General features: G+C 43.2%; 1 protein-coding gene across 5 annotated transcripts in view; it reads left to right on the top strand.

Annotated features, from left to right (window-relative positions):
* The window catches only part of MEAF6 (MYST/Esa1 associated factor 6), a 33,595-nt gene that overhangs the window by 8,011 nt on the left and 12,826 nt on the right, over positions 1-12,758 (top strand). For 4 of the 5 annotated variants that reach the window (XR_013557639.2, XM_060622800.3, XM_078452069.2 and 1 more), the window contains exon 5: positions 11,404-11,596. Coding sequence is in view for 4 of the 5 variants with exons in the window: in XM_060622800.3 (XP_060478783.1) it covers positions 11,404-11,596 (193 nt within the window). In the remaining variant the exon portion in view is untranslated. Of the gene's footprint in view, positions 1-11,403; positions 11,597-11,759; positions 12,559-12,758 lie in introns of those variants that run through there. The other variant, XM_060622799.3, reaches the window with a different exon arrangement.

Here is a 12,758-nt window from a genome sequence, read left to right on the forward strand (position 1 = left end):
CATTCTGTGTTTAATGTGTAATTCTGTGGGGGCGCCTGGGTGGCTCAGTCGGTTGAACGTTTGTTTGACTCTTGATTTTGGCTCAGGTCATGATCCCAGGGTCGTGGGATCGAGCCCCATGTTGGGCTCTGCACTGAGTGTGGAGCATGCCTAAGATTCTCTGTCTCTCCCCCTTCCGCCCCTGCCCCACTTGTGCGCGTGCATATTCTCTCTCAAAAATAAAACAATAATAACAATTTCAATCTGTGAAGTCTTTTTTAAAAATTTATTTTAACGTTTATTTATTTTTAAGAGAGAGAGAGAGAGATAGTGCAAGCAGGGGAGGGGCAGAGAGAGAGGGAGACACAGAATCTGAAGCAGGCTCCCGGCTCTCGGCTGTCAGCCCAGAGCCCAATGCGGGGCTCGAACTCACGGACCGTGAGATCATGCATGACCTGAGCCAAAGTCGGACTTTTAACCAGCTGAGTCACCCAGCCTCCCCAACCTGTGAAGTCTTTACAGACCTGTTTCTGTTGTAGTTTGCTTCCAAAGTCTAATTTCCCTGTGTGCTTATCTTTGACCGTGTACCGCTCACTGTAACTTAAACTATCTGTTGAGTAATTTGAGAGTGAGGATGAAGTTGTTATCTTCCAGAGATTTTATGTTTTCTTCTGATAGGTGGTTGGATCACTTTAAACCCAGTTGAAGGTCCCTGAAAGAGCCAGGTGATTCAAACCAAGCTTTCATTCCACGAGGGGAATGCTCTCCTTTGCCTTTTGCACTTCTTCCTTTGCATAGAAGCTCTCCAGTGTCTCCAGATTTCTGTGTAACAGATCTTGTGGAATGACTCCTGTGTTCTTGTTTTTTGATGGTGATGAACTGAACATTTTTTCTGTCTTAGATTTTGAATTGCACATTCTTAGATCTCAAGGATTTTGGAGTTTTGTACTTTTGGCATTTTGTTTCCAAACCATTCTGAAAATTTTCTTTTAAAATGCATTACTTTTGGGCTTCCTGGGTGACTCGGTTGGTTAAGCATCTGACTCGTGATTTCTGCTTAGGTCACGATCTCACAGTTTGTGAGATCAATCCCCACACTGGGCTCTGCTCTGGCAGCGAGGAGCCTGCTTGGGAATTTCTCTTTCTGCCCCTCCCCCTCTTGTGTTCTCTCTCTCTCTCTCTCTCTCTTTCTCAAAATAAATAAACGTTTTAAAAAAAATGCATTCCTGTGGGGCGCCTGGGTGGCTCAGTTGTTTAAGCATCTGACTTCGGTTCAGGTCATGATCTTGTGGTTTGTGAGTTCTAATCCCATGTCAGGCTCTGTGCTGACAGCTCAGAGCCTGGAGCCTGCTTCAGGTTCTGTGTCTTCTGCTTTCTCTGCCCCTACCCCACTTGCACTCTCTCTCAAAAAAAAATAAAGAAAGAAACATTAAAAAAAAATAATAAAAATATGCATTGCTTTCTGCTTCCTTTGGCCTACCTACCCAAACTAGGATGATAGAGTGGATTAGCATGGTTCCCAAGGGGAATTTTAGGCAAATTAGCGAGGCGTTGTGTGTTTTTGTAAAAAGAATAAAGTAAAAGACAAGCAGGCAGATTTTATCCAGTTTCCTTTAAAGGATCAGCATAGTTGATACTGTTTTATCAGACTCTTCTGAAGCTTTCATCAAACCACATCTCCCCTGAGTGTTCTTATCATTCCAGTGGATAAGTAAAGGGCCGCATGAAGCATTATTTTGGGTATCTTTCTTGCCTCCTTTAAAGTTTTTGTGCTGAAAAGAAGTTAGTGCCTAGCACTATTCAGTAGGTGTTGTTGTTGTTGTTTTAATAAGTAAAGTGTCTCATTTGTAGGCTTATTACACTTAATCAAAATCTGGCATTCTTTTTTTTTTCTTTTTTTTTTTTTTTTTTTTGAGAGTGAGTGAGCAGGGGCAGAGAGAGAGAGAGAGAGAGAGAGAGAGAGAGAGAGAGAGAATCTCAAGCAGGGCTGCACGCTTAGCATGGAGCCAGAGGTGGGCCTCGATCCCACAACCCTGGGCTCATGACCTGAGCTGAAATCAAGAGTCATCTAGATGCTCAATCGACTGAGCCACCCAGGCACCCCCAAACCTGGCATTCTTTACTCTAAAAACGAGTTGCCTGGGGCGCCTGGGTGGCTCAGTCGGTTAAGCATCCGACTTCGGCTCAGGTCATGATCTCACGGTCCGTGAGTTTGAGCCCCACGTCGGGCTCTGTGCTGACCACTCAGAGCCTGGAGCCTGTTTTGGATTCTGTGTCTCCCTCTCTCTCTGACCCTCCCCATTCATGCTGTCTCTCTCTGTCTCAAAAATAAATAAACGTTAAAAAAAAAAATTGAAAAAAAAAAACAAAAAAACCCGAGTTGCCTTCTTCTGTGTCGGGGAGAAACAAACAGGTGTCTTTTCCTGGTGACAGCGCCACAGGGTTGCCTGACTGCTGCTGTACTTCGGGGTGCTGTAACCCAGCCCTTTTGGCCTCACTCCTCCCCTGCTTCCGGGAGCCCAAAAAAGACCATGATTCTTACTCTGTGGTTGCACTTGGTGTTTTAGCAGTGTTTAATCTAGTCTCCCTGGCTACAGTCCCTATTATAAACCATTTGTAGCCTGATAATCCTAAAACATGGGTTTATACAGAGAACTCAGTAAACATTCACTGTTCAATGTCACTTCTCTGTTTAGAAATGGCTCGATGACTTCTCCTTATGTCCTGGTAACAACTATTTTATGCCAAATTGTCTACCGTGTTAGAATTTGACTTGCGTATTTATGGATCTCAAGGATATTGAGATTGGAACACTTATTGTGTTGCAGACACTATGCAAACCCTTGCATTATCTCATTTATTCTTTAAAGCTACTTCTTGGGGATGAGTACAGATTATAGACTCCTTGAAAGTAGGGAACATTGCTGGAGCTCCAGTGTCTGGTCCAATGCCTTGTCCATAAGAGATACTCAGTACAGAGAAGTGTCCTATTTTACAGATGAAGGAACAGGGTCTGAAAGATTCAGCAACAAGTCACATATCTTAACCATCACCTCATACTGTCTCCCTAGATCAGATCCCTAAATCTGACACTCATGGCTCTTTTTTTTTTCTTTGTTTAAGTTTATTTACTTATTTTGAGAGAGAGAGAGAGGCAGAGACAGAACCCCAAGCAGGCTCTGTGCTGTCAGTGCAGAGCCCAGTGTGGGGCTTGAACTCATGAACCATGAAATCATTCATAACGTGAGCCAGAGCCGAGAGTTGGGTACTTAACCGACTGAGACACCCAGGCGCCGCCCAGTCACGGCTCTTCACCTGTCTTTCCATTTCTCCTCTCAACCCTCAACGCGTCTGCTCAAGAGATACTTGATTCATTTGTCCAAAATGTACCTTATGTTTCCTCACCTCTGCACTTTTGCTTGTGCTATTTTTTGTACCTATTTTGGCTTCTCATTTTCCAAGGCCCAGTTTAAATTCCACCCCCTCAGTGAAGCTTTCCCTGAACAATCCGCTCTTTCTTCTCTGGCTCCCATGATACTTAATATCCAGATCAGTCCTTCGGGACATCTGTTACTCCCTGGGATGTTACCTCTTCAGAGAGGTAACACAGGTGGATTCTCCATTCATAGGGCTTTGATTTGATTTTCACTCTTTTGTATGTGTTTCCACACAGGTACTTATAGAATATGACCAACTGATCCATTTACCCAGTACTCCCGTAGCAACTGGTCCAAAATGAGTAAACAGTTGTTTTGCCCATTAATCTCCCTTTTTTTAGACAGAGCTTCACTTCTTTTTTGTCTTTTAAGTTTATTTTATTATTTATTTTGAGAGTGAAAGAGTTCAGGGGAGAGGCAGAGAAAGAGAGGAGAGAGAGACTCCCAAGCAGACTCTGCACTCACAGTGCAAAGCCCAGTGTGGGGCTCGAACCTACGAACCGTGAGATCATGACCTCAGCCATAAATAAGAGTCCGACGCTTAACTGACTGAGCCACCCAGGCGCCTCTATTAATGTCTTTTAATAGAATTGCAACATTGGCCAAATTTGCTCTAACTTGCCATTCTGTCTTGTCTCCCGCTTTTTGAGATAATCTTTCTCTCCCTGTGCCCAGCCCCTACTCAGTTAGTCCTGTGCTCCTTCTGTCATACAGCTGTGAGCCAAAGCTTTTATGACCTCATGGCCCAGCAACCCATTCCTGCCCTGGCCAGTGCCTTCGCCATTTGCAGTTTGAGAGATGGCATTTTTTACCTACATAAAAATAGGACTGGCTTTGGGAGAAGAAGGCTGTCCTAATCATCCTTCCCCATTTTAAACTCATCTTTGTAGATTTCATTAGATTTTTTTTTTTTAATTAGAAAAGTAATTTTTTCAGATTGTACTAAGTCAAACTGTTTAGAGGTGAATGAATGAATGAAATGAATGAATGAATGAAACAGGTTAATTACCTCATGCTCTACTTCACCCCCAACTTTCTGAGGTAATCAACGTTAACAGCTTAACACTATTCCTAACACATCTGGGACACACACACACACACACACACACACACACACACACACATATACAGATGCAGACTCACAGGGTTGGGGATTTTTTTTTTAACTTGGAATTTTAACTATGTACATAAAGAGGATTTTTTTTTGTTAAAGAAAAAATTGGCTCTCCCAGTGCATATTACCTGCTTTTTCCCTTAGCACATGCACCCCTGCAGGTTGAGTGTGCATAGAGCGAGACGGTAGAGTCGTGATGAAGAGCGTGGGCTTTGGAGCCAAACTGTCTTTGAGTGTGAATTCCGAATCTTCACCTTATGAGCTGTGTGACCTTGAGCAGCTTTCTTAACCTCTAGCCTCAATTCCCGTCTCTGTCAAATGGTCATCTTGGTTGTAGAGGTTTCTGTGAAGGTTGTAGATGTGATATATTTGAAGTGTGGAGGGAGTGCCTGGGTGGCTTGGTTAAGCGTCCCAGTTCTTGATGTCGGCTCAGGTCATGATCTCTCAGTCTGTGAGATCGAGCCCCATGTCGGACTCTGTGCTGACTCTTGTGGAGCCTACTTGGGATTCTCTCTCTCCTCTCTCTGCCCCTCCCCACCCCCTGCTTGCCGTCTCTCTCAAAAATAAATAAATAAAGATTTAAAAAAATGTTTTTAAGTGTATAGAACAGTGCCTGGCTTATAGTAGGGACTGTGTTAGCTATTGTTATAATCTCACCATTCTTTTTATTTATTATTATTATTATTACTTTAATGTTTATTTATTTTGAAGGAGAGAGAGAGCATGAGCAGGGGAGGGGCAGAGAGAGAGGGAGACAGAGAATCTGAAGACGGAGAATCTAGACTGTCAGCACAGAGCCCAACGCGGGGCTCGAACTCACGAACCATGAGATCATGACCTGAGCTGAAACCAAGAGTCCGATACTTAATTGACTGAGCCACCCAGGCAACCCTCACATTCTTTTTAAAAGCTGAAAAATACCGGGTACCTCCTCTGTTGGTGAGAATTCACATTGTCTCCATTTTCCCCGCTAAACAAGGTTGCAGTAAACTTCCTTGTCCGCTTGCTTTTTTGTAATGGACTTTATTTCTACAGGATAGTGCCCCAAAAGTGGCACTACTGTGTCAAAGGGTGATTTTCGTGATATAGCACAGTTACTTTCTGTGGTGTGATGGGAAATATATATTTGGTGTTTGTCCCCTGTTCTGGCACACAGCTCCTAAAACCCTTGGAATCTCCAGAGCGATAAGAATGACTAGCAGGTGGGGTGCCTGGGTGGCTCAATAGGTTGAACATCCGACTTTGAATTTTGGCTCAGGTCGTGATCTCTCAGTTCATGGGATTGAGCCCCGAGTTGGGCTCTGTGCTGACAGCAGAGTCAGCAGGGGGTTCTCTGTCTCCTTCCCTTTCTGTTCCTCTCCCACTTGCACATGTGTGCGTGCATTCTCTCTCTCTCTCTCTCTCTCTCTCTCTCTCTCAAATAAATAAATTTTTAAAAAAAGAATGACTAGCATGCAAAAGAAATGTTTTTTAATGTTTATTTATTTATTTATTTATTTTTGAGAGAGAGACAGACAGACAGAGCAGGGGAGGGGCAGGGAGAGAAACAGAGGCTCTGAAGTGGGCTCTGCACTGTTAGTGGAGAGCCTGATGTGGGGCTTGAGCTCACAAACCTGTGAGATCGTGACCTGAGTTGAAGTTGGACACTTAACCGACTGAGCCACCCAGGTGCCCCCAAGAGAAATTTCTGTATGCTAATGAAGATGACTGATGGCTGGGGGCCCCTAGAGAGCTCCAGGATGGGGGCTTAGAACTTTAAGCTCTACCCCCAAACCTCTGAGAGAGGGGAGAGGAGAGGGGCTAGAGACTGAGTGAATCACCAGTGGCCAGTGACTTAATTAATCACGACTGCGTAATGAAATTTCCATTAAACCCCTAAACGGTGGAGCTTTTCTTGGTGAATGGCAGGGTGGTAGGCCCAGAAAAGGCATGGGTACCTTGCCCCGTGCGTCTCTTCTATTTTGCTGCTCCGGAGCTGTACCCCGTATAATAGACAACGTTAACAGTAAGTAAATCATGTTCCTGAGTTTGTGTGGCTACTGTAGCAAATTATGGAAGCTGAGGGAAGGGGTTTAGGGTACCCCTGATTTACAGCCGGTTGGTCAGAAGTATGGGAGGCCTGGGAGTTGGGACTGGTGTTTGAAGTGGGGCACTCTTATGGGATTGAGCCCTTAAGCTGTGGGTCTGCCCTAACTCTGGTAGTTAGTGTCAGAATGGAATCCAGTTGGTGTCTGGAGAATTGGGGAATGGGATTTTGGTTTTGGAAAACACCCTAGACTTTCCAAAAAGAGTGTCACCATTTACATTCCTAAAGGCATAGCTTAGGCCTGTTGTAGATATTGTTGGGTAAACTACGTGGAAAAGTGAGTACTTTATTTTATTTTATTTTTTTTTTTTTAAGTTACATCCAAGTTAGCATATAGTGCAACAATGATTTCAGGAGTAGAGTCCTTAATGCCTCTTACTCATTTAGCCCATTCCCCCTCCCACAACCCCTCCAGTAACCTCTGTTTGTTCTCCATATTTAAGAGTCTCTTCTGTTTTGCCCCCTCCCTGTTTTTGTATTATTTTTGCTTCCCTTCCCTTATGTTCATCTGTTCTGCATCTTAAAGTCCTCATATGAGTGAAGTCATGATACTTGTCTTTCTCTGACTAATTTCACTTAGCATAATACCCTCTAGTTCCATCCACGTAGTTGCAAATGACAAGATTCCATTCTTTTTCATGGCCGAGTAATACTCCATTGTATATGTGTGTGTGTGTATATATATATATATATATATATATACACACACACACACACACACACACACACACCACATCTTCTTTATCCATTCATCCGTTGGTGGATATTTGGGCTCTTTGCATACTTTGGCTATTGTTGATAGTGCTTCTATAAACATGGGGGTACATGTGTCCCTTCGAAACAGCACTCCTGTATCCCGTGGATAAATGCCTAGTAGTGCAATTGTTGTGTCATAGGATAGTTGTATTTTTAATTTTTTGAGGAACCTCCATACTGTTTCCAGAGTGGCTGCACCAGCTTGCATTCCCACCAACAATGCAAAAGAGATCCTCTTTCTCCGCATCCTTGCCTACATCTGTTGTTGCCCGAGTTGTTAATGTTAGCCATTCTGACAGGTGTGAAGTGGTATCTCATTGTGGTTTTGATTTGTATTTCCCTGATGATGAGTGTTGAGCATCTCTTCATGTGTCAGTTGGCCATCTAGATGTCTTAAAAGTGAGTACTTTTCAACTCTTTATCAAAGTGAATTTTTGAATCTAGACCGGTAAAGACTGTAAAATGACAAACCCCTGCGTATCTAGCACATGGCCCCCAAATCATCAGAACATGGTCAGCGCCGTGTTCACAGCCCCCGTACTCTCACTTCCACCCCCTGTGTTATACTGAAAATCCTAAACATCATACTATTTTTCTTGTATACATGTTTCATAGAGTTTTTTTTTAATTGTTGTAAGAACACTAAAAATGGGTTCCACAGATTTTTTTTTTTTTTTTTTTTTTTTTAAGTAGGCTCAACGCCTAACTTGGGACTTGAACTCCAGACCTGAGAGTAAGAGTCACATGCTCTACCAGCTGAGCCACACAGATTTTTAAGTGCCCGATACAGTATTGTTAACTACTGTGTTGTACAGCAGATCTCTTAGAGATTCTTCGTGTTGTCTGGCTGAAACTTTCCGCTCGCCATTTCTCCTTCCCCCTGGAGGCTGCCAGCATCCCGCTCTCTGCTTCTGTGAGTCTATTTTAGACCCCTCACCGAAATCGAATCATGCGGTGTTTGCCCTCCTGGGACTGGTTTACTTCAGTTAGCACGACGTCCTCCTAATTCATCAGCCTTGCAGCATATGTCAGGGTTTCCTTCTTTGTCTTAAGGCCAAATAATATATTCTGCTATAGGTATATACCACATTTTCTTTATCCGTTCATCTGTTGATGGACCTGAAGGTTGTTTCCACACCTTGGGTAATGTGAATTAATGCTGTGGTCGACTTGGGAGTGCAGGTGTCTCTTCAAAATCCTGATTTCAGTTCTTTTGGTTAAGTGCCCGGAGGTAGGATTGCTGGATGATATGGTAGTTCTCTGTAAACGATAGGCTCTTAACACTGTAACCACACCAAGGAAAACAAACAAGCAAACCCAAAACAGAACGTGTATTAGTATTATGTTTCTTTTTAATGCTGAATAATATTGCATTGTATGGCTGTACCACATTTTATTTATGCGTTCGTCAGTTAATGGTCACTCGGCTGCTCTTGAGTAACACTGCCGTGAATATCCATGACAAGGTTTGTGTGAGCCTGTTTTCGTTCACACGGGACTTGTGGGACTGCCAAACTTTCCAATGTGGCTGCACCATTTTCTCTTCCCATCAGCAGTGTATGAGGGTTCCAGTTTCTCCACATCCTCACCAACACTCGTTATTGTTTATCTTCCTAGTCTCTCTGTGGTTTTCATTTACATTTTCCTAATGGCTCATGACGTTGAGCATCTTTCCACGTGTTATTGACCACTGTGTATCTTCTTCTGAGAACTGCGTGCAGATCCTTTGCCGATTTTTTAATTTGGCTTTTTCTCTTTTCATTAGTGGGTTCTAAGAGTTCTTATATATATTCTGGATATGAGGCCTCATCAGATTTGGTATATGTGCTTGGCTGAAGAGCCAACGGGGCGAAGCTACCAACTGCGGGATTGTGACTGAATGCCTCTAAATCCAGTGCGGAGAGCCTCTTGTCCTGGGAAACGGTGCAGCCAGAAAGGGGCTGCTCCCTCGCCCGTCACACGATATATGTTCATGGAGAGCCTAGAGCTAAGCCATTTGTAGACAGCCCATTTGTGGGTTGGGGTTTCCTTCCCGGCAGAGCACCTCCCTCGCTGCAATCTACTGAAAGCCCTCGGCATAAGGGTTTGTAAACAGAAGTAGAAACAAACAAAAAAAAAGGTCTTATCACATATATGAATCGCAAATATTTCTCCCTTTCTGTGAATTGTTTTTTTTTTACTTTCTTGGAATATTGCTTGCAGCTCAAGAGTTTTATATAATAAAACAGTATAGTTCAATTTACATTTTTTTTCCTTGTTATGCTTCCTTTTGTGGTCCTATCTGAGAAACCATTTGCCTAATCAAATGAGTTCTGAGAGTTTTAGTGTTTAGCCCTTACTTACATTTAAGCCTGTGATACATTTTGAGTTAATTTTCGTGTTTGGTGTGAGACAGGGCTCCAACTTCATTCTTTCCTTCGTGGACATCCACTTGTCCCAGCATTATTTATCAGAAAGACGACGCTTTCTTCGTTGAATTGTCTTGTCGCCCATGAAAATCATTGGACTGTAAATGTAAAAATGTTTGTAACTGGACTTTGAATTCTTTTGATCTGTAGGTCTCTTCTTAGGCCAGTGCCCCCACAGTCGTGGTTCCTGCAGTTTGAAGTTTGTTTCCTAATTTTTACGTGAAATGGGTTTTCCTGAACCTTAGAAGCACAGTTCAGCAGCACGCTTTCTCTGGCTTCCTGGTTGTAGGGCTCCCTCTTCTGTTGCTCTCATGAAGCGTTCAAAAGTAGGGTTTCATGATTTCTGAGATCTGGTTCCATTTCTCCCTTCCGCTCTTTTGGGACCATCCCTTTCTTTTCTTCTTATATCCATGGCCTACTCAATTTGAAATCCTTCCCAACAGTTTATAATACAAAGGTATAAAAAGAAGAAAACTGGGGTCTGGCTCTGCTGTCCACAAGACCCCTCTTGACAGTTTTTACAAACGGATAGTGTCCAAAAATTTTTTAAAAAATTTAAAACAAGAAAACGTGTACATACTTAGGGTCCTTCAATAGCCGAGTAAAGTGAAAGTATTCTTCCATCCTCATCTGTTAAGGTCTCAAGAAATTCCTTTCAGGAAAAACCTAGGTATACATTTGCCAGAGTATACACAATTATTCTTAAAAGTATTTATTTATGGGGCACCCGGGTGGCTCAGTTGGGTAAATGTCCGACTCTTGATTTTGACTCAGGTCCTGATCTCACAGTTTGTCAGTTCGAGCCCTATATTGGGCTCTGTGCTGACACCGTGGAGCCTGCTTGGGATTTCTCTCTCCCTCTCTCTCTGTCGCACGTGTGCGCGCGCGGTCTCTCTAAATAAATAAATAAATAAATAAATAAATGTTTTAAAGAGTATTTGTTTATGCAGAATGTTTTTTAATTTTTTATTTGCTATATAAAGGATGTTTTAAAATTGGGAATATGTGTCAGCTGAAGAATATTACCACTTTATTTATTTATTTATTTATAGAGTTATTTATTTTGAGAGAGAGAGAGACGTAGCTGGGGAGGGAGAGGGTGGGAGGGAGAAAGAATCCTCAGCAGGCTCCGCACTGTCAGCGCGGAGCCTGATACCAGAACCTGATGAGATCATGACCTGAGCTGAAACCAAGAGTCGGAGGCCTAACCGACTGAGCCACCCAGGCATCCCAAGCCCCCTTTCTTGATAGACAGGATTTCTGTACAGTTTGGGGAAGGAACCCAGGCTTCTTGTATAATTATTAATCCCATTCGTGGATTCTGTGTTTAAATAACTCCTGGTTGTATGGTCCCATCTCCCAGCAGTGCTTGGAAAGGCTGCTTTTGGTTACAGTGTCTCAGAGGACTTCTAGTTCAGGAACACTGGTAACTCTGATGCCTTGAGGGTACATACCTTCTCTGTCTGCAAGTATTTTCCTGTCAGGTAAAATGTCTGGTCCTTGAGGATAGGAAATAGTCTCTTTTTCTGTGTATTAGTGCTCCGAGACCTCTCTCCTGGCTGCCGGACAGACTGCCTGAGGAATGCTGACCTTGCTTCTGGGACCTGTGTTTATTCCCTCCAGGGGAGCCAGGAAGCGGGACGGAAAGTGATACTTCTCCAGACTTCCACAATCAGGAAAATGAGCCCAGCCAGGAGGACCCTGAGGATCTGGATGGATCTGTGCAGGGAGTGAAGCCTCAGAAGGCTGCTTCTTCTACTTCCTCAGGGAGTCATCACAGCAGCCATAAAAAACGAAAGAATAAAAACCGGCACAGGTCAGTGGCAGGGGCCTCCCCTCCCCGCCCGCCCCTGCCCCCTTGCCCCCCTGCCCACCCCCACCCCCACCCCACCCCACCCCCCAGCCTCCGTGACCATTGCTGTTAAGGGTCTGTACCAGAGTGAGAATTCTTTGGGATTGGTGCCCTCTTTGTGTTGCAGATGGGGAGAGATTGCTTTGATCCAAGTGAAATAGAAGTTTTCTCCAGTGGAGGAATTGGTGGGCATTTAGAGTAACCATGAAGGAAGACATCCTTCCCACTGTTCTAGTGTAGAAGAATGGCATTCTATGAAAACTTTGTTTAATGCGGTGAATTTGGAATCCTTTTAGAAGGGCGAAAGGGGAAGTAGAAATGGAATGTGTGTAATAGTCTTTGGAAAATGCCACTAGTACATGTTGGGAATCTGGAAAAGTGGAGAAAGTCTTCTGCTCTTAATCCTGGTCCCTGCCTACAGTTATTCGCTCGTGGATGGAGAGAGCTGATCTGACATGCCTTTTTTCTCTTTAAATACAAGTTTTTTGGTTGCTTGTGATTTGTTATATATCTCTCTAATATGCTGATTTCAGATATCAGAGAGGAGTAATATAAAGTCTGTAAGATAGGAGAGTGCCTTTCTAGCTAATGTATGTCCACTGTGTATGTGGGGTGGGGGTTGTCTTTTGGTTTCTTTTGTTTTTACAGTGTGTAATGAGATAGGTATGACATCAGTGGACAGAGAGATCAGGTGTCATCCAGAGAAGATTTTAGCATTCACTCTGCCTGGGACTATTAACTCAGATAATTGGAAATTAAACAGCTATACTCAGAGAGGGTAATGGCATAGTTTCTAGAAGAATCTTGCCCTGACCTCAAACCTTCTTCTGGGAGGCATGAAAACCAGGTATCCACAGGCTGGCTTTTGTCCTGCTCCTCTTGGGAGCCTGCATATATGTGTGTGTGTGTATAGATAGATAGATAGATGTGTGTGTGTGTGTATATATATATATATGATATATATATATATCATATATATATATATACACACATATACACACATATATACATATATATGTGTGTGTGTGTGTATATATATATATATTTAATGTTTTTATTTATTTTTGAGAGAGACAGAGTACGAGTAGGGGAAGGGCAGAGAGAGAGGGAGACACAGAATCTGAAG

Source organism: Panthera onca, chromosome C1, assembly GCF_046562875.1.
Source record: "Panthera onca isolate mPanOnc1 chromosome C1, mPanOnc1 haplotype 2, whole genome shotgun sequence".
NCBI lineage: Eukaryota > Metazoa > Chordata > Mammalia > Carnivora > Felidae > Panthera > Panthera onca.